This window comes from Orbicella faveolata, unplaced genomic scaffold (genome assembly GCF_042242905.1).
Source record: "Orbicella faveolata isolate gen_17 unplaced genomic scaffold, um_ofav_v1 contig_13, whole genome shotgun sequence".
NCBI classification, from domain to species: Eukaryota; Metazoa; Cnidaria; class Anthozoa; order Scleractinia; family Merulinidae; genus Orbicella; species Orbicella faveolata.
Window position 1 is genome coordinate 6,523,007 of NW_028301540.1, and position 24,658 is coordinate 6,547,664.

At 40.3% G+C, this 24,658-nt stretch overlaps 5 protein-coding genes across 6 annotated transcripts in view; all 5 read right to left on the reverse strand.

Moving 5' to 3' along the window:
* Positions 1 to 24,658, reverse strand: part of LOC149114758 (uncharacterized) — a 129,087-nt gene that overhangs the window by 79,788 nt on the left and 24,641 nt on the right. The gene's annotated exons all lie outside the window — the stretch shown is intronic.
* Positions 281 to 10,932, reverse strand: LOC149114764 (protein adenylyltransferase SelO, mitochondrial-like). 2 transcript variants are annotated; one of them, XM_089284380.1, is made up of 14 exons: positions 10,812 to 10,932; positions 9,560 to 9,675; positions 9,295 to 9,398; positions 8,549 to 8,672; positions 7,932 to 7,980; positions 7,814 to 7,848; positions 6,991 to 7,101; positions 6,579 to 6,665; positions 5,979 to 6,105; positions 5,285 to 5,352; positions 4,690 to 4,732; positions 3,963 to 4,006; positions 2,835 to 2,901; positions 281 to 1,985 (listed from the first exon to the last, which is right to left on the reverse strand). In XM_089284380.1, the coding sequence occupies exons 2-14, from the start codon at positions 9,607 to 9,609 to the stop codon at positions 1,782 to 1,784; spliced, it is 1,113 nt and encodes a 370-aa protein (XP_089140506.1). In that variant the 5' UTR covers positions 9,610 to 9,675; positions 10,812 to 10,932; the 3' UTR covers positions 281 to 1,781. The 2 variants fall into 2 exon arrangements, with proteins under 2 accessions (XP_089140506.1, XP_089140507.1); XM_089284381.1 differs by having other exon boundaries at positions 4,681 to 4,732; positions 10,812 to 10,909.
* Positions 10,821 to 13,849, reverse strand: LOC149114765 (protein adenylyltransferase SelO-1, mitochondrial-like). Its single transcript, XM_089284385.1, has 4 exons — positions 13,373 to 13,849; positions 11,863 to 12,001; positions 11,671 to 11,779; positions 10,821 to 10,935 (listed from the first exon to the last, which is right to left on the reverse strand). Exons 1-3 carry the CDS (start codon positions 13,714 to 13,716, stop codon positions 11,699 to 11,701), a joined length of 564 nt encoding a protein of 187 aa, XP_089140511.1. The 5' UTR covers positions 13,717 to 13,849; the 3' UTR covers positions 10,821 to 10,935; positions 11,671 to 11,698.
* LOC149114766 (cytochrome P450 3A21-like) lies at positions 14,963 to 18,610 on the reverse strand. The gene is made up of 3 exons (XM_089283945.1): positions 18,425 to 18,610; positions 18,066 to 18,390; positions 14,963 to 15,651 (listed from the first exon to the last, which is right to left on the reverse strand). Exons 1-3 carry the CDS (start codon positions 18,608 to 18,610, stop codon positions 14,963 to 14,965), a joined length of 1,200 nt encoding a protein of 399 aa, XP_089140071.1.
* The window catches only part of LOC110054189 (uncharacterized), a 76,378-nt gene continuing 74,108 nt past the window's right edge, over positions 22,389 to 24,658 (reverse strand). The window contains exon 4 of the mRNA XM_089284368.1: positions 22,389 to 24,218. Within this exon, the coding sequence (XP_089140494.1) occupies positions 24,200 to 24,218 (19 nt within the window). The 3' untranslated portion in view covers positions 22,389 to 24,199. The remainder of the gene's footprint in view (positions 24,219 to 24,658) is intronic.

Below are 24,658 nucleotides of genomic sequence, written 5' to 3' on the forward strand. Positions count from 1 at the left end.
GATGAAAGTGTTAACAATGGGGTGACGGGCCTACACAACTCTTATCCACGTGTAATAGCCGCTTTGAGAGTTTTGCTCCAACTAGTATATTTTTGAGGATCTGCCCCTTTTGTATGGTACGATAGGGGGATCTTCGAATATTTCGCTAAGCAATAATCCTGTTTTTAGGAAGACACTGCACCAGAGTAGAGCCGTTTGAAGTCATAGGTCTGCGTGGTTTCCGCTGTTATCCGCGTGTAATTTGTAGGGTTTGACACCTCTATTTTTTGCCACGTGCTAGTTTTTATTTTTTTTTTTTTGGCTCATTTGTGTTGCAAGATATGTTTTAAGCGCTCTAAATATTAGCTCTGCAGGGACAAAGTTTGAAATATTCCGTGAACATGTTGGTTACTTGCATTTTGTATTATTACGCCGGGCCCGGCTGTTTGATTAACTGTTGCAAGTTATGCTGCTTCTTGTCACGGGTGTCATATTTATCTTTGTAAATAGTCATGTGGCTGGTCTGAACAAAGCGTGAGCTGGTAAGCGTGTCCTTGCTTTTACTAAGGGAAAAAACTTATCCGCAAATAGTTTTCCTCACTGAACAAAGTATTAGTAAAACATCCCCAGACCTGTCTATGGCTTCAGCAGCTTCGTATCAGGCACCCTTCCATCTAGGCTCGATTTCCAGCCATTTTGTGAGCCCGCGTTCCTTGTCTCAACAGCCGGACTCCCAAAACGGCTGGAAATCGAGCCTACCTTCCATGTGATTTCGAAATATGTTAACTTATTAAAATTAATAGTGTTCAAAAACATGTTCTTGTTAAGGACGTTTTTAAATAACTGAAGAAAGACACCGTAATAGTTGGGTCAGTGGCGGGGTTCCACTGCAATGGTAAATATTCAATTGAAAAATTTGATTTTAATTTTTCTAACGGAATGTTATACAATATAACACTTTATTATATGGCTGTGTCTCACAAGGACTGGGAACTACCGAATTCACGAATTTGATTGGCTGAAATCGATATTGACCGCGGTCTAGATTTTTCCATCTAGACCGGCATCTAGACCGGTTTCATTTTGCGTTGAAAAAGTAGCGAACTAAAATACAAAAATGTTCACCATTTTCTTTTATTTTCTGCTCAATCATTTATGGAAGCGCCAAAAAGCCTGATGACAAAAAAAAAAGTAAAGAGGACGAGAAATTTCGGCAGGTTTAAGTTAAGCTCATCTCCGTTTGCAAGCAAAATGTCAGCAAACCAGTTACATTAAACGAATTAAAGTTTTCTTCTTTGCCATATAATAAACATCTTATTAACCGAGCTAAGTCGGTCTGTATGGGAGAATCTTGACCTCGGTCGTGTGTACAGAACTCCGTCACTGCGTTTGGTCTGTACTCACGACCTCGGTCAAGATTCTCCCATACAGACCTCCTGCTCGGTTAATAAGAGTTAAACATAAAACTGCAGCTCATGAAGTTATTATATTCCAAACCCTTCGCATCGGGTACAAACTGCCAATTATATGGTTTCTGTTAGCACCGTCATTAGCTCAAGCAACAGGTAAAATTAACCAGTATTAGTCCGTCTTGCCCAGCTTCGCTCATTTGTTTGTTGTGAGCTAGATTTTTTTATCAGTTTTTAGATGACAGCGGACCTCTACGTCCCATCCGCGATTTCGCGACGCTATCATGTTCAGCTAAATGCAACACTGCTGGTTTCTGGATTGAGTGAGAGAAGCACACTGAGCACACAGCAGTTTCCAGGCTTGTTAAGGACAAAACCGACAATTTACGAGGATCATGAAAGCCGCATATTGAGCACGTCCTCCGGTGGTCTGTCAAGAAAATTTTCGTGTTTGTCGTAGACTTTAAAAAGAGTTCTTTCCCTGTGATCTGCTAAGGATGGTGAGGGTTCCGCAATTGCTGTTTGAGAGGAACTGGCTTCTTCATCTTCCATATCGTCACTGTATGGTGTTTCCAAACGTTTTAGAACACTTTGCACCTGCAAATCGACAATGAAAGACTCTGTTGAGAAAGGCCAACAGCTTTCGAAGCCTTAAAGTGCACATTTATTTTTACAAAATTATAAACATAGTTACAACCTGACAAGTCCCAGGTCCTAACTACGCGCGGTTTCGGGCCCAACCGGGAGTGAAATTTCACCTTTTCAGATAGCTAAAACGAGCTGAAAGAACAAAGATAACCAATTTGTTTTCGATTTCCGTATCATGATCTCATGTAGATTCTATCAAGCGAATAAAAAAAATATCTGTCATTTACCCTTTAAACAAATTTCAAGATCTTGCAAAGCTCTACGACGAGCGCTTCTTTCCCCTGCACTGGAGCACTACAGCTGCTGGAGAACGGAAACTCGTGAAATTACCAAGAAAAACCACTTCAGACCCGAGTTGAAATATGAATTCTCCTTACTGTCTGACATACCTTTCTTCTAATGTTAGCTTTGAGAATTTGGTCATACATCAGGAAAATATCCTCTAGTTGATTAATATCGTTATTCGTATTACCTATCTGTCACGCCTGCGGCTAACAGTGAAAGCACACTCAATTATCATTCGCACTCAATTGCTCGAGCTTTCATATAACTCGTTTATTATACGACTAAAAAAACGATTAAATTGCGCTGCGGTGCAAATTCAAAATAAACGATAAATTGGCCTGCTCTCAGCCAATTATGATGAGATAATTTTGCCACCTACGTTTAATTATAAAGAGAAAATGCCTGTTAATATAGTGGAAGGTCGTGTCCTACATTTTCCACGTGCTCATTAACTCATTTCTCATCGAATCAACCCGTGTCGCAAAAATACATCGCTGTTGACAAATATCTTACCACAGAGAAGTCTCCCTTTTCTGCTGCCTGTATAGCTCTCTGAGCGATGTAGTTCCTTAAAACGAATCTAAACGCGAGAAAGCAGTTGGTTTGTTAGTACTCCAAACCAGATTGTATACCAATACAGGGCCTGTGATGGGGTTGCTGGAAACTCAGTTGTCAACTAAAATTTCGGCGACTTCTCAGCTATTAGTTAAAATTTCAGCCCACTTCTCACCTATCACGAAATTTTTGACAGTTAAAATTTTAAGTTAACAGTTAAAATTTTGACCAGTTCTCAGCTTACAAATACGCCCCATCAAGAACCTCTGCTAATAATTCTTCAGCTGCTGCAGTTTTTCGTGTTATATTATTACCGTTAGAGGTCATCCTCATTCAGTAGATCTGTTACAAACACTCGCCTGAACAGTCAAAGACCGTTTTTACAACAGAACATTGAAGGAAACAGATATAGCACGTGACTCCAAATTCTGTTGCACGAGGCTACTGACGTATGGATACTCCTTCTTTCCTCCCCGCCACCCCACCCTCCGGGCAAGGTGTGGACAAGGTTGTAGTCCACCGCAGGTTATTATAAGGTATTTTATTATTTTGTTGGAATAACAGTTCCCCGATGCAAATCATACACCTCGGTGGAGATAGGCACTGGGAAAGTAAAGCATTCTGCCCCAAAACAAAACACAATTTAACCCCGGCCAGGACTTGAACCCAGACCGCTCGATACGGAGTCGAGCACACTACACATGAGGCCACTAGGCCTCACAACTTTCTATACAATGAAATATTCAGAACACAAATTATCACAGTCAGTCAGTCTTCCTGAGAAAACAATTCAATAAGTACGGATAGCGCGTGACTCCAGTGCCACAGAGTTCAAGAAGTGAAAGTTATCTATAGTATTAGACTGCGACCAGTCTCTCTTTTCCTCGAAAATCCATGGGAAGAACGTAAAACAAGTGAGCGTGACGTGCAAGCGGCGAACGCGATGCCGCGAATAGCGCGGTTCTCGGAAGACATATTACGCTCGCACGCTAACGACTGATCACTTGAGTTGCGTTCTCCTTTGCGTTCTTCTCCACGGATTTCAGAGCAAAAGAGAGACTGCTCGCAATCTACTCTAGTCTCTACCTTGGGTTGTTTGATTTCATTGTCCTAACACGTTCTTGGTGTACCTGTAGACGTAAGGATGGAAAAGAGGGTGACATTAATACAGGACAAAATGGAACAATACTCGGAGTCAACAATTACGCTGACTTTACAATAAATGCACACACGAAGAGTTTCCAATCCTAACGAGCGCTCACGTGCATGTAAAGGTTGTTACGAGCGCTCACGAGCATGTCAAGGTTGTTACGAGCGTTCACGAGCATGTCAAGGTTGTTACGAGCGCTCACGAGCATGTCAAGGTTGTTACGAGCGTTCACGAGCATGTCAAGGTTGTTACGACCGTTCACGAGCATATAAAGTTTGTTCCGAGCGCTCACGAGCATGTCAAGGTTGTTACGAGCGCTCACGAGCATGTCAAGGTTGTTATGAGCGCTCACGACCATGTAGAGGTTGTTACGAGCGCTTACGAGCACGTCAAGGTTGTTGCGAGCGCTCACGAGCATGTCAAAGTTGTTACGAGCCCTCACGAGCATGTCAAGGTTGTTACGAGCGCTCACGAGCATGTAAAGGTTGTTACGAGCCCTCACGAGCATCTCAAGGTTGTTAGCTTACTGTTGTAAGTAACAACATTTGGAGCCAAACTATGTTGTAGACTCTTTCGCAAAGTCGGTAGACACCACTAGAGACAAAAAAGTATTTTCTCGCCGGAGTGATTGGAAATGCTTAGATGGCAGCTTACAATATTCACCTCCTCTGCATTAAGTTGGTCGCATTCCTGATCGAGACGAAGTCTAGGTAAATGCAAAGAAATTGATTAACTATATGAATAAACAATTAATAAATGCACTACTCATTAACACTGTATCATTATCAACTCATTGACATTTGATAGTCACCTTCGCAGCAATTATGCATCGTCACGCAACGTTTCTCCTCGGAGAGGCGTTGCGTGACGATACAAATAACGGCAGTAAAGGGCGACTCGATAGTGGGGAATATCAAGAAAGGTTATTTAATTTGCAAAAACCTATAATTTGCTTGTCTATAGGAGCTATTAATCAGCGATAAGCCAGACCGCTTTTAGACAATCCTCGGTTGACCTCGCAAACAGAAAAAGTAAACATCCACATTTACTTACATGTAGTATGGGGTACCGCTGTACATAACCTGATAACGAAGGGACATTCGTTTTGTCGCATGCACATACGCAGTCCTCCGCTGGCAGACAAGATCGCCTTTCTGTTACTGTATCACTGAGCGTTTAGTTAACACGCCTGTAGCTTAACGCATAGTTATTTTTGCACGAAACTCACTATGGACAACAGCACTCTGATGACACTTACTTGTATGTTCTGATCCACTCTGTCCATAACACCCTGTCGTTATCTTCCTTTTCTTTTTGAGTTGACATCTGAGTTATAATACCATGGTGACAAACAAAACCAAAACATTAGCACAAGTAAAACAAAGGATTACGAAAATCTTTATTTATCTTATCTCATCTTCTTAACAATATCAGGGCGTAGATCAGTCCAGAACTGGTCTGATTAACTTGCCAGTAGTTACAGGATTTCCCGCGTTCGCCTTGGTTTCAAGTTTAACAGTGCATGGCACCAGATATATATTTTTTCCGGGCTTTCCACTTGCAAGTGACAATGGCGCTTTCCATTTGTATGGAAAAACGGTTTTTCCGGTTGGAAAAGTAAATCGAAGAGGCTTTTCCACAGAAAATTTTTCGGATGATAAAAACCTTCAGAAGTATTCTTCTTTTCACATTTTTAACGGAATGGTCGGAAAATCACTGTTATTACCATTTGCTCTGTCACACTATCCCCATGCTTCTTGATGGGAAATCAAATGGAATAGTCCTTTCCACTGGAAGATTTTCAAATGCTGTGACATGCTAAACACTCACCCCATCTCCTTAAAAGAATTGTACTGTTCCATTTGGTGGAAAATTCACGCCGAAAAGGAATCCTTATAGAAACCAATTTCGAGACTGAAAAGATTAATAAAAGTTATTAGAAACAAACTGACCTTCAGTTGTTCGACTTTCTTGCTGCGTAGCTCATCATCCAGTTGGTGTTTTTCAGCTTCCATCTCTATATGGGCGATCACATTTGGACTTGATTTCCACACATCTCGACTCATTTCCATCATATGACTACAAAAAAATACTTAGCATGTCTCATAAAACATTGTGGCTATATTTTAAACAGTAGGGATTGAACAATGTCCAAAACTATAACAGCGCACCCCAAGGAAAACACACATTCTGCACGGTTTTATAAGTCATCGTACTCAAAGAAAAGTTGTTGATGATGATGATGATGATGATGATACTTTTTGCACTTAAAAAATAGATCCCCGTCTTCCAACATCTTAGAGCTGTAGCCTGCTTTGAAACTCGTCAGAAATTCGCCGTTTCAATTAATGATCTTGCAGAGATTGCACATTCGGGTGATTAACTCTTAAGTTATAACCCGACAAGTTTTCGATCCAATATTGTTACAATTTTAATGGATGACCAACAAACTCAAAAGTAGTTTATTCGAAATGAAAAAAAGGTGTAGATATGGAGAATGAACTTTGTGAATAAGTATATACGCTAGCTTTTGATACTGTGTTCAAACTAACCTCCACCCAACAACAGCTGAACAAGCTGTTATCATTCCTTGAAGTGAAATGCATTGGGTCACCAGGTATTCAACAACGTCTTCATCACTGAGAAAGACAGTAGCATCGTATGAGATTGTGAACAAAAAAGAATGAGTCAGATTTGAATGGTAGAACAACCACTTCAGCTTGTACTGACGAGGTACATTTTCGCCTCGAGTTGCGATTGTTGTATCACAATATTGAGGTGACACCTTTCCACGCTACAATCTGGTGGTCACGTGTTCTTTGCCTCTGAGTGGTACTTTTTGATATTGAGACAAATTTTCCCGCGCTTGCAAACGGTCACGTGTTCTCCGCATTAATTCCTAATTGGTTTGTCATGACAATGCCAAGTTATAAACAGGAATAGGAAGCAGGTAAACCATAAAACCTTTCAACTGATGAACACTCTGTAGGTGTTAGCCTGCTAAGACATCTGAAGGTGTTGGTAAAATCAGCTCCAGTTTTCTCTATGGTGTCAAGAAGATTCAAGATAAGATTCCTGTCAAGGTAATGGACACGAGAGTTTAAAATACTCAGAACTATCTATTTCATTTTTATTCTATAATTTTCAACGGGGCACAGTTTTGCTTTGTCCATATTTTTGCGACTAAAGTATTGTTGAGTCAACAACCAGCTAGGATTAAATTTTGTTGATAAAAACTCTCCACTTCTCTTTACATTCAAGTTTTTGATAGAGTGATAATGTGACCGACCGAACAACCAACCGAGCGACTGATTGCGGACGAGACGACCCTTTTTTCGTCCATGTCGCCCTGTTCGTGTTCGTGAAGATGAACGTTCGTCGGATCCCGGGAGAAAAGTCCTACTGTAAGCAGTCTTTGATGTAGATATGGCCCAATTTATTCAACCTAAATCACTATTCAGTGGATAGCACTATCCATCCTCTGAACCACTAGGCTATGCTGTCTCGCCGAGAACAAACAACATCTTGCGAAGTCCAGCTCACTGTCATGGGTTTGGGTGAATCCTCACACTGGGGAAGGGGGTAACCACTTTCGACCCATTAGAATATAGTGAAGACGGAGAAGCAATACTCCTCAATGCCACTGACCACTGCAGTGATGCTGGAGTTTAAATTAAACGACTGGTAACACTTAATCATACAATCCTAGCATTCAGAAGAGACTGCTTCAACCTTAATGAATATCATCTTAGTAAAAAGTTTTTAAACAAGATAACACTTTACTCACTTATCTGAGGGAAGATCCTTCTTCAACAAGCCGAGCTGAAACATTCACGAAACACAGGGTTTTAAAACAATCTTTGTGCAGCAGGAAAGTAATTTTATCATGAACTACGAATACTCACTTTCAACTTCATCTTGGCCATGAAACACGTTTGGAACTCAGAATCAAATCTGAAAATTATGAATGGCACACTTAAATTAAAACAAGAGCTAAAATTCAAAGGTCTTTCCTTTATAATAAGAATCAGTGCTTCTTCAACACCAAAACCAGAATGAAGAGTCTACATCACAAAGGAAACATATCACGACAGTAAATTTTAGTTCAGTTTGTAACAGTGAGTACAGATCACGCAGTCTGAGGCCTTAATTCTGATGGTACCTCTCTCCACCCAGGTGTATAAATGGGTACTGGGGGATTCAATTCTGGGGGTAACCATCCAGGGGGAGTAGAAAAATTCGTAATCGCTTCATGCTACAGAAACCAAAAATAACAGCTGGCTTGATGGACCACCATTTGTACTAGGCTCAAACACGGACTACACTTAAAACCTAATTAAAAGTAACTTAATGTCCCTTTGAACAAAAGCATGCATGATTTTGAAGTCTGGAAGCAAATTGCAACCCGAAATCAATGAGACAAGCACTGATAAGGTTTGCCACAGGTTGAGCACTACATGAATAGGATTCTCTTGTCAAGAGTGCCTAACTACATAGACAGGACACTGAACGGTGCACTCACAAGTCTTCTAGAGCAGCTTTAGATTTGTGAAGAGGCAATGCATCTTGTATGGCTTCTGCAAGTTTGAGCAAATTCCATTTACAGAGTTCAGGTTGGTTTTTGAAGGAGTTCCTTCTTCGGGCATCTGCATAAAAACCCAACAATTTGACATTCATGTAAGTCACCCAGCTAATTATTTAGGTTGCAGTGTACCTTCAAAGGCTTAAACTAATTTTTTTGCTTAAATATGAAGTATGTGATATAAAATCATGTTGAAATCAAATACAGTGAATAAAATGTAAGTTAAAAGGATTTTAATAGGAAGGATAAGTTCTTTTTTGCCAAGTTCTGGTATCTGTTTAGTGTAAAAAGACTGAATGATTGAAGGAGACTTGAATTCTCAGGCAGTTCAGTTTATCAAGAATTCTTTTAGTCAATTTAGGTGGCACAACATCCAACATATGCAAAAACACAGGTCAGTTTGTCCAAGTCAAGCCCTCAACTTGCTGACAATTGTCACTTACAACCAGGAGAACGATGCAATTAGAAACATGCTTTAAAGTCCTTCACAATTGTGATGTCAGACAACACTGCATGTACATGAATATGACAAAATATACATATAGTAAATTCTTGCATTCTATTCTTACATGTTAGTGGAAGGATTCTTTCCTTAAGGTTGCCTTTCAATGCTTGACACAAGACAAAGTTACTTATTTATTTAATTGTATGAAGGCTGCAATTTTATTTTATAGAATCCCACTTACCAGATGATTGACTTAAATAATTTGGATCATAATAATCCAAAAATCCATAAGGTCCATAGTCAATAGTGACACCAACGATACTCATGTTGTCTGAATTGAGAACGCTGCAAAATGGAGAGTATAAAGAGCAATTCATGGTGCTTAAGCTATCAGACTCAGAAAAAGTTTCAGTCAGTAATATGTCAGTATTAATATCCATATGCATGAAAGGCAAAATGCTAATTGAAAAATAGTATAAAAATGTAACTGTAAGTTTCTGTCTTACCCATGGCAGAAGCCTACATACTGCCAGTCAGCCACGAGGCGAGCAGTCATTAATGTCAACTCCTTATAAAAGGCAAGATAGCATTCTTCAAGACTCTGATAGTCTCCGCTGAAGATCTAACACAAAGGATATAAAAACATAAGTTAGGCAGGATAACCTCCAATAGCTTATTGGTACAGTGTATCTTACATGCAGTTACCCAATGATTACAAGTAGTTCCAAGTAGTTACATGTAGTTACATGTAGTTACCCAAGGGCCATCTGATACACATGTATGTGTCTAGGTAATTTATAACTTACAATCCAGCTTCCAAGTTTCATGAACAGCTTTGGTTTATAAATGTCAGCATTTGAAAATTGTCTCAACTGTTAAAATTTTCCAAACATTTTATTTAGCCTCTCATGTAATTTTTACAAAATAATAAAAACAGTCCAACAGCCCACTGTTGATACAACTATCAATAGCTACATCAAATGCTGACCAGTGCTGTCAACAACCACATGGGAAGGCCTCCCAGGGAGGGTCGGGGGGAGCACATTCCCTTGTTCCCTTGAAAATGTCACCTTTTCTTTCTTGTTCCCTGTTAATAAATTCCATTGTTTCCCAAAATGTTTTGTCAAAGTTCCATTTAATAAAAAATATCCCTTGTTTCCTTGAAATAGATGATCATGTTCCCTTATTCCCAAAACTCCTGAGAGCCCCTCACATGACAAGTGATGAAAATAAGGAAATTCCATTAGAACATTAGTTTACAGCAGTGCAGGCACATGTATAATAAAATGATTCATTAATTTCCCTTGCCTTGATAAATTCACTACCAATTATCAATCAACAACAGTTCTATTATATTCTTGCAAATATGATAGTATTTGGTGGGCCTACAAGAAGAGGTTTGTCTTGTAGGTTTGCAAGACTCCAAGAATAAACAGATTTCTTAAAAACTGGACCACTGAATAATGGAATTCAAGAGTTTACATTCAGTTGGCTCAGCCATTATGGTAAATGAGCCATTATATCATGCTCTACAAATATGGTAAGTGTATGCAAAAATGTTTTGGGAATTTTTATTTTCATTTTAGTTTTCTATAGTTTGGGGGCATTTTCAATAAAGCAATTATTCCACTTGTACTTGTTGGATTGAGATAATCATAGCCAACTCACATCCAACATGCACTTGTGAAATAAATATTAAATATACCACATGTCAAAACATCTGAAAAGATTACTGTATTTATTCAACAGTAAACATACTTGAGGATAGAAGTTTTTGATGGTGTAGCCAAGCAGCTGATGAAGAATGTCAACTCGGCCAAAAAGTGGGCCCTTGTAACCAGTCAACGGGTCAGCAGGTTTAAAAATCTCAAAAGAACCAAACCTAGCAGGGTTTGTATCAGGATAAAAACAATGTTATTACTTTAATAGTAATTACAGACTGAGTGAAACACTTTCAGTTTTTACCACTGGCCAGCACTGGTCATTTAAAATCTGGTCACAATTTGTAAGCAGTAAATTCCATTGAGTGTACTAAAACCAAAACCAAAGTAATCACTCAAGATTGTGAATTACAAAGGACATGAACAATCCTTTGAGCCAATCAAAACTACAAGCAAATACATGTAGGTAACATGAAATACAGGGAAATGTATGCTAGTGAGTCACAATTGGTTTTGGCTTTACTTCTGATTGAATGACAAAGTGGTGCAAGTTTTTTAAAGCCAATTGCTTTGCATAACAAATTATGCCAAATGATCAGAAAGCAAATTAAAATAAATTAGTTTTGACACTGTTTGACTAATGGGGTGATCCACTTGTTTTAGTATTAATTCCATGTTAGAGTTTAATGGAACTGAAACGAAAGTTGCCATATGGGTTAACATGTGCATACAAATAAGTTAACATATTCCCACAAAACACATTATCATGCCACTGGCTTTATTCCCAGACATTTAGACAAGAGATTACAGTACATCCCCTGGCTAGTATTTTCTAGTTTGAAGAGTCCTTCCATTAACATTGATACATGTGGATTAATTATCTTGCTTGATTTTGAGGCATTTAACTACTGTCATGAGTATATATCACAATGTGTTAAAACAATGGTTTACTGTACCTCAGGAATGTTGGAGCAATTCTTAATACTAGAGAGGCCCTTTCCTTTCCAGCAGACCCATTGTAGTCTTTATACCTCTTGTGGTTGGTACTCCCAGATGATACATGGCCTGTTAATTACACCAAATCAAAACACAAAATTAGTACAGGTAGTATATTTATTGTGCAATTAGCATGACCTTAGAATACGTACCTCACTACACAAGAATTCTCGAATAGAGGACCTCAAGACTTTCCGTCCATCCCTATGGTTGAATAAGGGAGCCAGACCTGTTCCTTTTAACTGGATTTCCCACCGATCGCCTTTGGAATTTAACACTTCCCCAAGATACCTGTAAAAATAATACAGGTAATTCAATTTAAATTCAAATAACTAAAAAAAAAAAAATACAAAACAAATTTGCCCGAAGTTCAGGTTGAATGACACCAACATGGAAGCCCAATACTATTCAACTTTAGAACCAAATGCAGAGAACTAATAAAAATACCTACAATGCACAATGACCAAGGCTTCGACTTCAGCCACAATGAATTATTTGTTTGTGTAAACAGAAGGTTTAGGTTGCATCGGGCCAAGTGGTCCCAATTGCCAAAGCTTGGTTTTTCTGTCAGTCAGTGAAAAATGTAGACTGTGGGCTACAGACTGCAGACTGTGCTCAAGGGGGAAAATGCACACTGTAGACCAGGGGTAAAGAACAGACTGCAAACTGGAGACTTTTCCAATGAACTGTGTTATTGTTTCAACCATAGGGAGCTAACCATAAACAGGCTAACTGGAGCATTACTTAGGCTGACCTGAGTGATATTCAGTCTAACAAAAGTGATATTCCCACTAACTGGAGTGCAGACTTTCACTGTGATTAGCCTAAAAAATCCTGTTTACTGTCAGCACTTGATAATGGAAATATCTTGATATATACTTAAAAAGTCTGTAGTCCGCAATCTGCATTTTACCCTCAGTCTGCATTTCACCCCTGGTCTGCAGTCCCGCAGTCTGTATTTTACACTGATCAGTTTTAGGTAGCATTATGTAGGATGAGATGCAGATGAGGTCACGATGAGTCTATTGCAGGGTTACTCTCCAGGAACTGTGACTGAACTAATCCCCAGTTAAAGGGGGAGAGCCAGTGCAACCTGAGTGAAACACCTTAGGGACATGGAGGGGATTTACCCTTGTACTACCCTTGTTAATATTCAGCATCACCGCAGTAGGGCACAGAGTTCCCATTGTTGTGGCCTGTCCTGTTCTCATGGGTTGGTGCTTCACATAGGGTTAATCTCATAATTTGTGCCTTTCTCACTTAGACAGAATTGTCCAAGAAAAATTTCTTTTATTGTCTACCTATGTCTAACATACTTCTCAAGAAATGATTGGAAGTGGAACATGTGAGCCTGATTCTCATATGGTTTGAGGTCAATCGTTTCACTCCTGCGAGGGAGTGAGAGCGAGTAATCTCGGACCATCTGAGAATCAGGCTTGAGAGGAGACGGTGCTGTCAGAGAATTACATGTAAGTGTTGTCTCCAAGAACACAACACAATGCCCCCGGCCAGGGCATGCTCCCCAGTAAAAGCAGAATGCTCCCCAGCAATCATTTCATCGTGTTAGCTCATGCTTCTGAAACCGATAAACACCGACCTGTTGTGCCACAAGGCTCCAATGAAGAACTCAGCTGAAACTAAGCTGCATGTAAACTTACTTACATCGCAGCGCCATCACCAAGTTGACCAGAAAAATACCCCTGCTGATGACCGCAGTAACAATGAGCTGCTGTCTGGCTTCCTCCGAGCAGTTTGTTCCCACTCATGTACTGGACAAACTCCGGTCTAGTCACTTCCGATTGCGGCAAATCCAGGAGCGACAAGGCGTTAGCAGAGTAACTTACCAAGGTAGGATTTCTAACCGGTGTCGGATCAACAAGAGTGAAGCATACACCTTCCACCTGCCTAATTACATTTTGGGTTTCCTTGTCAATTGGAAGAGAACGAAGAGCTAAGTTGTCAAATTTCAACGTTTCCAAAGTTGTCATCACTCCTCGACGCAGCATAGTAACAATGAAGTCGCCATAGTTAAACCGATTGCCAATAAATTAAGGGATTTCTTTGCTGTGGTCCAAGCCAGAATTATTGTTCTTCGCCATCTTGGTCTTCGCCTACAAGAGATCTGGGAACGAAAGTCGAATTGCCCGCGGGATATCCCACGGGATTCATGCAATGCCGCATGTGCCCAGGATCTCCCGTGATGTCTAGATCTAAAACGCTTCTCGAACTCTGGCCAGTCATGGCCAGTCACAAACGAAACAGACAATCTGGCCAGTGAACCAATCACAACTCGAAGCAAATACATGCAGCGGTCTCGTAGCGCGGGAAAACGTCTGCGAACGAGTCACGATTAAGGCCGCTGAACACAGTTTTTGATACCTGTGTTTCATTCACCTTTTTCTCTAAAACCCTTCATCCCTCGGTCGCCAAAAATGGCACCAAGCAAGTAAACAGCACAAAATTTGGTTTTTGATGGTTAAGCTAACATATGTGCCGTTGCCATGGCAGCATTAATAAATATAAACAGGCCTTTAAAATCGGTTTTGTTTATTTATAGAAAATCTAGTCATTAGATTTCCTTTATAATTTGCATACAACAAGCTTGTAACGATTCTCACAAGTTAACACCATTTTGCTAAAAATTTAACAGAGATCTTTAAGTATCCCTTGTTGAGGTTTCACTGGTTTCGAGATGGACGTTGCCCCGTTTACTTGCTCAAAAATAAATAACAGAGGCTGTTGCACATCAATTAATGAGGGACTGGAGGCATGTAGTAGGATTCGAAACGAGGGAAACGAGACGAAATCAACAGATCTCAGTGTTCGGCTAACAGAACTTCATCATTCAGCTGATGTGCTTAGTTACCTGGCCTATGAATGCAAGCGAGGCGGGAGGTGACCTTGCTTTGATACAGACCTCTCTGCTTTTCTCATATGTAAAATGCCAACTTGAGAGCATAAGAACAACTTGATTTACACAGCAAAAGCAGTGAGGTCTGCATCAAATCAAGGTCACCTCCAGCCTCGCTGAAATTCAAAGGCCAGGTCACGGAACAGACAACTGTAAAATGGTTTATTCTCAGCTATCCGTTGAACTCCACTCAGTTCCTCGTGATCAGCAACGGTCCTAAGGAGCCTAAGTACCAATAATTTAATTACAAGAAACCAAGAATTTAACCCAGTCTTTCTCCATAACTAATTCAAAGAAAGGATGAAGCGTAAGTGTAGGCCTTAGTCGCAAGATAATCCCTCTCATGTTATTTCTAGCTCACTTCCTGCTACGGAAATCCAAGCAGGTTCTACTCCGTTGATAGCACACGTCTCCATGCACTGCCGAACATCGCCAAAACCAACTGAGCTGTGACGCAGGCCCTCCGAGACAACGCGATCCCGGCACTGAAGACTCTGGACGAACTCGCCAATTGGAGCATCGCCACGTGATTTGCTGGCGTGGTCAATCTCACGAAGCAGCTTTTCTTGTACGTCTGGGTGGTGTGCGAGGTAGAACGCAAAGAATGCTATTGTCGTTCCGTTTGTTTCCGAGCCGGCGATCAAAAATAAAACCGACTGGGCGACGATCTCTTCATCGGTCAACTTCTGAGTGCCTTCAGCGTTTTCATCGCGCGCTTCTAACATGAGCTGAAACAGATCTCTGCGACCGCTAGACGAGATTTTCCTCTTCTCCAAAATGCTTTTCGACAGGGCTATAAAATACGGAGAGTGTGGAGAAAGATTCAGGTCGAAAAATTCTTTCACTTGCTTATAGAATGGGAACATTGACATAACGCGGACGTACACCGGTGTTTCTAAAACTGTGAGCGCCTTCTCCACCATTTCTGGGTCCGGGTCGGTTTGGATTTGAGCGTCCAGGCCAAATCCTGCGCGCAAAATAATGTCTAACGAGAAGAGGCGAAATGGAGACAGGACGTCAATGCTTCTCTCTAGCAAAAGAAAAGAAAGAAAAAATAACATATATTAGAGAATAAATGAACAAAAAGAAAGAGACACAATGTGGCATTAAAAGCGAGATACGTTAGGAGCGTTTATGAATCAGGGTCCCAAAGGCTCCAGCTTATTGTATACCTAATGGGCCAATAGCTGTTATCACAGTTGAGCCTGCTGTAAGGCATACGAACGAGGCGAAAGGGTCAATACAAAGAATAACTGACTCTTTCCTCGTTTGCACGCCAAACCGCTGATAATTGTAATAACAGCTATTTCGATCTGTTAAAATTCTAACTTGGCTTCGAGGTTTACGGAATAGCCAAAAGAAATTAATTATTCACCCCTCGACCTCGATGCGATTTCTTTTGTTTTATTCCCCGAAGCCTCGGAGGCAAGTACAAAATTTTCAAAATTCGATATATTAGATCATATATCGAAATTGACCTATTGGGGAAAATGTTGTCATCAAAAAGGTACGTATAAACCATAAACGATACGACGCAGTGGTTCTCTAGATCTTACGAACTAATACTATTTGCATTCTCACTGTGTACATGCACTAAAACGGATCTTGTGTTCACTAACTTCTGTTGCGTATGTGGGCATATCTCGAAGCTCTAAGCGTTCTCTCGGTTATTTAGAATAGTAATATATAGAGGATATTACACGGTGGCGAGAAGATATGAATTTTATGTTCGAGTGGCAAGAACAATATCTCACGAGTGAGCGAAGCGAACGAGTGAGATATTGTTCTTGCCACGAGAACATAAAATTCATATCTTCGAGCCAACGTGTAATGTTCTTTTTATTATATGGAGAAACCAATTCAAAAGCAAAAGGCGGGAATCGTGAGGTCATTGAACGATACGACACTCACAAAGGTGACATACGGAAAATACGCTACTCGGGTCCCGGATGAAGTGGCGTATGGAATCTACAAGTGGTTTAGTTCCCAGTGAAACACTCTTCTCCATATAATAAATCATCATATCTGTTTTTTTGTATTTTATTTTATTTTATTTGTTTTTTATTTTATCATCAATTCTAATAAATAACCTCGAAATGGATTAATCGATGACGGAATTTTTCATTCCTACACAAGCTCACAACCAAAAAACAAATTGTGCACAGCCTGAGGGAGGAAAAGACAAAAACTCGAACGTTTGAGTTCGCGTGTTATGTAACAGGCTAACTCCGAGTTGTTTGTTTTTTGCCTCTGTGTCAAAACGAGCCTTCGTGCGAAACCATTCATATGAAAATGAATTCCGCCTACACGTTCATTTTCACGTCAATCAAACTCATTTTCATATGAAAGGTTTTGAATGAGGACTCGTTTTGAAACAGAGGCGCTGGGTAACTCGGACACAGTGATGCTTTTCGACTTACGAACACCGAGACATTGCAAAACTAACTAAAAATTTCTCGAGTAAAACAAACTAATACTTAGTAACACGTAACAACTGTAAACTGACTAACTAACATCTAATGAAAAGTTGTTCAGGTGATTTTTCAACAAGAAATTTCTTGCATTCCATTGCTGTTGCGAGCCATCGGTGTCGCTTCACGAGCGTTACTTCACACTTGATCTCCACGTGGAAACACTCGTTTGGGAAAGTATATTAGGCTCGATTTCCGCCGGCCGCTCTCCAGAGTCCACGTTCCTCCCCGGAGGAACGCGGGCTCCTCTCCCGAGCAGCGGCTGTTAATCAGGCCTTCGAAAATATTGTCCACCTTAACTGTGGTCGCTGACGGCAAAGTTCTGGATATCGTGTATACTTGATCTCATGTAACCCCAACCCTAACCCCTGATTGTATTAGAATACATAAGTAGAATATCAAGTTTATTCTTACTGTAAGTTGTAAATGAAAACTCAGGCACTGAAATGTATAAATGCGCCCTGAAATATATCTAGAAGATCATGCAGTCAACGACAATGACCATACAGTATATAAATATGTAGAGTCTTGCTCGGCAAAAAGTGTTTAAAGCAGTGTATGATATATAGTATACGGAGAAATCAAAGAGTATACATGAGTTAGCTGCAACTCTGAGAGCGATCATCAGACAGATTTTGATTGCGATGAACAATACTTTTTCTGTTCTTGGGTATTCTTATATGTACGAGATGTTTATGGTAATTAGCGGTGATCTGAAAGTTTATTATCTGATGACAAGTCAGGATGTACACATTAACATTTTTTACACTGATGTATATAAAAACAGGTGTATTTTTTCATCACAATCAAAACCTGTCTGATGATCGCCTCAAGGCGTGTAACTCAGAGTAACAGCCAACGTTAAAAACTTATGTGCCCTCTTTGATTTCTTCGTATACATGCATAAATATATAGCTACTTTCTCCTGACACTCTAACTAAGTTTAGAGGTTTCCTATGATTTATTTGCTTACCATTGTCAGCAGATTTCTCAAGTTTGGCTACAAGCACATTCGCCGCATCCTCGATAATCGGCAGAATTTCTTTCAGCTTCGACGAGCTAAACGTTGGCGTCAAAAGGGAGCGAGCTTTCTTCCACTGGTCATCTCTTGCAGCAAACAGGTTTGATTTAAGTGGCGGATTACTTCTGATGAGTTCTGGTCTGTTTCGAAACTTCTCGAAATCTTTGACGAGAATGTGCTTCAGCATTTCTGGATCAGCTGCGTTGATCATCGGACTTCTTCCCATGTACATTTTGTAAACTTTGCCGTATTTCTTGGCATATTCAACAAACGCTTTGTGCAAACAGCCATTTTTTTTGAGGTCGCCCTATATGGCCATATCGGGCGACCTCAATCAGATTTCCAAAGTATGGCCAAGATTTGGGTCCTGGGAGGGGGACATGGCTTAACAGAGCGAACTCCGAAACACCAAGCCAGTAAAGAAGCGCTCTTATAAGAAATAAATGGCTTATCCACCCACAGAAAGGGCTCAATACTCTAGAAAAGACTTCGAGCATGACCGCAAACTGAGGTAAAGAATATGGATAATGACAAGAAGAACAGGTTGGTTATTTAAATGAATGATTGTCACGCCCCGTCCTCTCGCATCCGGACCACCCCATACCCTGTCAATTAAGTCTGCCGCTTTGCGCTGGCGTCCAGTTTTCTCGCGATTCTACCCATCGAATGAAAATACGAGAAAATAGAGGAATGTGAAGAGTCTAGGTATTTTTGAAAACGGAGGTTTTTTCTCCGTTTTAGTCTTCCGTCCACTCGTAAAAGGCGTTTTCGGGCTCCCCAGTGTGGAGTTTTTGGAAAACGCCGGCTTGGGTTTTCGTGTAGACGGACGAAAACGGAGGCTTCCCAAGACGATGATGTAATAGATCGAGCCCAGTCTATTCCGGTCTGCGTTTTTCCGTGTGGAAAATCACTGAAAATCAAGAAGACGAACAGAGTCAACAGACAACTTGGGAGAGAGATCCAGAATGTCGGGGAACTGAGAGAACTTGGTTTGACACGATCGATTCGCAGTCGACATTTTCAGCGGTGAGTTCAATAGAAGCTCTATTTCTTTATCTGTTCGTCGTGGATTTCCTTGATATTTCGCTGATTTAGACACGCTAAGTGGCGCCAATATATTACTGGTGCTAATTAACATGTAAGATTTTGAACAAGAGAACAGGAGTAAATAGTGGCGCCGATATATTACTAGTACTAATTAACAATTGGATTATGAGCTTGACATTTCTACGAGGTGATAGTTTATGAGGTCGAAGGCCGAGTCAACTATCGCCTCGTAGAAATTGAGAGCGAGTAATCTAATTGTTTTAGTAGAATATTCTTACTGAAAATTCCTTCAAGTAACGATTCAAATCTCATCTTATTTATAGATGGAATGGTTCCTGTTCGGTCTCAGCGACTCTTCAATCATGAAATTTATTACCTTAGGTCACTGATTTGACTCGATTGCTAGCCGGTTTGGAAATCCGGCGGTTGGTCCTGTATCACACTACAATGTTATCTCTCCTCTTATTTTGTTCTCCAGCTTCTTAGCGGTCTGGAATCCTAAATCCTTGAATCTGATTGGCTAGTGGCGCGCTCTCCAGCGGTCCTGATTTTCGTATCAGGACCCCGAGTACGGACCGCTTCGAAATTTCCAACATAAGCAACTTTTCAAGCTTTTTGTTACCTCGTAAAACAACGTAAAATGCAAACATTCAACACAGAGTCAAACAATTTCGCTAACAGTATCGCTTTTTGTGCCCGAAATATAAACGCACGCGTACGCCAGATTTGAACTGAACGGCTATAATGAAAATTCGACCGTAAAGTTGCTTTCAAAGTTATCGCGTAGAGAAAAAAATTTCCCCTTTTTTTCCGGGCCGCGAGGTCCATATTGGGAAAAACTGTGCTCTCGGTCGTGCACAGTTTTTCCCAATACGGAGATCCGTATGCATGGATAGTATGTAGCATATAGTATATAGTAAGTTAAGCTTCTGTCACCAGACATTTCCCATAGTAGTGTAACACAAGTTATATTTTAGTATCTTACTATATCATAATAAATTTGATAAGAGTATAATACCAAAATATAACTTGATAACTTTACTTGCGTCTCACTGCGCGTATTTTGTAGACAATGCAGTTGACCACTTTCGATTTGCCTTTTGCCTCTGTGTCGATCATTCATATGGAAATGTGCTCCCGCCTACAGGTTCATTTTCACGTAAATCAAACTCATTTTCACATGAAAGGTTATGCACTGGGACTCGTTTTGAAACAGAGGTACAGGGAAACTCGGAAATGGCCTATTACATAGGCGGCGGAGCAAGGGAGGAAGGGGGGCACTGGATAGTGTTTTTGTTCTTGTTGGTCTTGCCCGGGGGACCGTCTGATTTGGGGTACAGCTGGCCTGGGGTTTTCCTCTTAGGAGCAAGTGGACGTACGGAGACGTTTTTCACCCAGCTGTTGTTCCACTACCCCTTTTCAGTTAGCTTTTGCTGTTTTTGATGCCTGTACGGTTAATTTCTTCGCATCAGTAGTTTTTGCTGTCAGAAGTATTTTTCCTTTACATAGTGCAATAAACGAACGCTGCTCTTGAAGCGAGCAGCACCCAAGTTAGGGTTGTTGTTGTTGTAGCCTGCGTCGCAGACAGTCTAAACCGCCGGTATAGTCCGTCTGCGCAACGTCTCCCAAAAGCTTGTTCTGATATCCCGCAGTTTGTGTATCCATTTTTGATTGGCTATTTTCTTACGCACTTTCTGATTGGATAATTCTTGTGAAAGCGATCACGCAACTATCACGTAATACTAAAAATAATTGTGTGCGGGTATCCCAAGAACATTTGTACATTTGTACATTATTCAACGTCAAATTTACTTGAGTTGGAAATAAGATGTCTGCAATAACAGAAGAAGATTGGCAAAAAGCGTTCAAATCCGTGAGAGAGCAGTTTGAAATCGATAATTTTCTACCTGAACAGGAAAACTATTTTTGTAAATTATTATTTGTAAACAAAATATTTTTGTAAATTTGCCGACGGGCTACGGTAAATCTTTGATATTCCAGTACCTTCCGATCGCTGCCGATGCTCTGTTCGAAAAGCCTCGTGGTTCCAGTGTTCTCGTTGTAATGTCGCCATTGCGATCGCTGATGGAAGACCATATTCGCTGGCGGACAAAGATAAATATGACAACCGTGATAAGAAGCAGCATAACTTGCAACAGTTAATCAAACTGCCGGGCCCGGCGTAATAATACAAAATGCAAGTAACCAACATTTTCGCGGAATATTTCAAACTTTGTCCCTCCAGAGCTAACATTTAGAGAGCTTAAAACATATCCTGCAGTACAAATGAGCCAAAAAAAAAAAAAAAAAAACTAGCACGTGGCAAAAAACCGGTGTCAAACTCTTACAAATTACACGCGGATAACAGCGGAAACCACACAGACCTATGACCTCTAACGGCTCTACTCTGGAAATGTCCTCCTAAAAACACAGGATTATTGCTTAGCGAAATATTCAAAGATCCCCGTATCATACAAAAGGGGCAGATCCTTAAGGATACACTAGTTCGAGCAAAACTTTCAAAGCGGCTATTTATTAGCAGCTATTGTTAGTATTGCGTGATATATTTCGCAAGAATATGACCAATCACAAGGCGCGTAATAAACTAGCCAATCAGAAATGGATACACAGATCCGTGTATCCATGCGGGATATCAGAACAAGCTTTTGGGAGCCGTTTCGCAGACGGACTACATCGGGGATTTTATGACACGTCCGGCTGCAACGCAGGCTATTGTTGTTGTTGTTGTTGTTTTTATGGGGGGTTGGGGGGGGGGGGGCGATTTCTACGATTTAGAGGAGAGCGTGAGAATAGTTAGGCGGGGAACTAACCATGAGGAAATCTCCCTAGCCTACGCGGGAGGGGTAGGGGAAGCTAGCCCGAGTATACGCGTTTAATTCGTCCCTATAGCCGTCTTCACATTAATTTACCCCGGGTACCAAGGCTTTTTCCTCTCCTCTCATGAATTGAATTTGCTCGGAAGCTGCAAAAAGAATCTCAGCGGAAAAGAAAACCGTACAAAAAAGCTGCTGTTATATTCGATATTTTCCATGGCGATGACGTCTTCTAAATGATGTCGGGTTTTTCTGATTGACTGATAAATTCGCGCGAAAACTTAACCATCGTTGCCATAGTAGGAAAGCATCTTTATATCCCTTTGCAGCTACGGCGGTTTATCATTTCAAGTTCATTTTAGCTTCGCTCGTACACCGATGTAACACAACAGCCTTTTATTTCACAAACCTATTTGTTTTATTCAATTCAAATCGAGTCGAGCCGGAATCGATTATTTACATTTAAAAAAAAACACTATCCTGAAAACTTTCATATCATATTTACAGGTTTGCTATTTTCTCCCTGTATGGTCAGAAGCGTCTACAATTTTGAAACCGCTCTCGGTAATGTTTCAAAAATCACAACTGAACTGTGAAAAATCACAACTGAACTGTTTCAAAAATCACAACTGAACTGTGAAAATTCACAACTGAACTGTGAGCCTTCTGGGCCATCGTAAGAAAGCCTTTCTTTTTTAGAAAAACTAAATAAAATGCAGTTTTTACAAATCCTTAATAAGCTGTATTTCTTAATAACTTACAGTGTCACTGAATGACACTGTTTTCTAATATTATACCTGTTCGAGCTGTGGACACTGGCTTTAAAAAACTGCTGCAAAATTTCTGGATGGCAAAAGCCCTAAAGAGCTGATACATTCCTCATAACATTTTGAGTATATGAACCCCACGTTACAGAACAGTACATCAGGTTCAAATTGCTCGGGACAGTCAATCATGCCATGCCCTATCAATATTAAAAGCTGATATTTTTTTGCTGGTCGATCAAAAACTGAGGCGTTTAAGCTAATAACGCAAATGTTATAGATAAAGATTACCCCATAGTAATAAACTTCATTGAATTCTGAGGTAATCATTCGGTACCGTACGATATTTAAGAACTTTTTCCGTGTTTACATGGCTTCATACGAACACGAGGGAGTTGGGAGAATTCGAGAAAGTTATACAAACCCGAGGCGCAGTGGAGGGTTTGCACAACTTTCGAGAATTCTCTCAACCCCCCGAATGTTTAGATAAGGGTGAGTAAACACCGAAAAAGTCGTCTAATGCTTTTGTAAATTAAACTATTTCTTAGAACACAGAAACACAACTGTCTTTACTAACTCTGATCTAAACACACCTATCGACCAATGAGAGCACGCGTGCAATCTTATATCTTATAAGAAAGTAACTAGGTTTGAAAAAACACACGATACTTTTGAAAATGCTAGTCTCATTAAGTCAAGCTGTTCTCCAATGCATTTGAGGTTCAACCCAGCATTTGCTCAAACGTAACTAAAACATTTGTTTTTTTGAGCATTACAAGACTGACTCACGCACATTGAAAAACTAAATTCTCGATTCCATTCCCACGGGGAAACTAAAATAATTTATCAAATTAAAAACACTCCTACTGGATTCAAAATTAGTCACGATTATTCTCTTTTACTGACAGCATGTACACTCTTGTCTTGCAAGTTTCTCCAATTTCCGTCATTTCTCTAAAGTGGTAAATGTAATCGCATTTTTTAATTACCTCAGTTTAACTTCGTAACTTGAAATTGGTTTTCATACCACTGCCCACGATCGGCATCTTATTTACACTTAAACTTACATATAACTAAACTCTTTACAATTGTATTTTAGCAAGTGATGAAATTGATTCCTTTACGCAATTTGAAACCTTTTAGTTCCCACAGAAGTTCATAGAAAGAACTCGTGACCGAAGAATCGCACGAGATTTAGACTGTATAGCGGTTTTCTCCCAATCACGATTCTTAGGTGCTGCGCATCTTACATGTTCTTCTAACTAATAAAGAGGCTCTCAGCAGTCTAAAATATCACATTTTCACCATAAGTCTATTTACAGATCTACTGCAAAGTCTGTCCTCTTCTTGGCTGAAATGGCTGGTACTCGATCAGTTTACTACTACATCATCCAGTCAGCGGATTCGTCTGGAAATTCCAACTAGCTGCTGTGGACTCTTATCACTCTTTAGGCTTGATCCTGTCGCAAAACACGAAAAAAAGAAAACGAAAAATTGAAATATGAGATCACATAAACAACATGGTGTACAATAAGCTGGTCAGTCTAATCAAACACACAGATCATTGTTATTGTGTAGGAAGACCACACGTGCATGTTATTTACCAGTGAAATATGTAACTGAATCAAGAAGAAATATTTATATTCTTTTATTTCAGTCATACAGGCCTGGGATGGGGGAGGAGTTACAGGACAAAAGAATCAACAAACTGCGAGGAAATTGATGAACAAGAGACAAGCTATAAGTTTTATTGGAAAAAATTCCGAGTCCACGATAGGATTGGAACCTATGTCTTCCCGCTGCCAGTTGGACCCTCTAACCACTGAGCTACACACAACTCCTGGTGAGCTAGGTCATGTTTCTTGGTGCTATAGTGACATGCGCCCTGCCTATATAATGC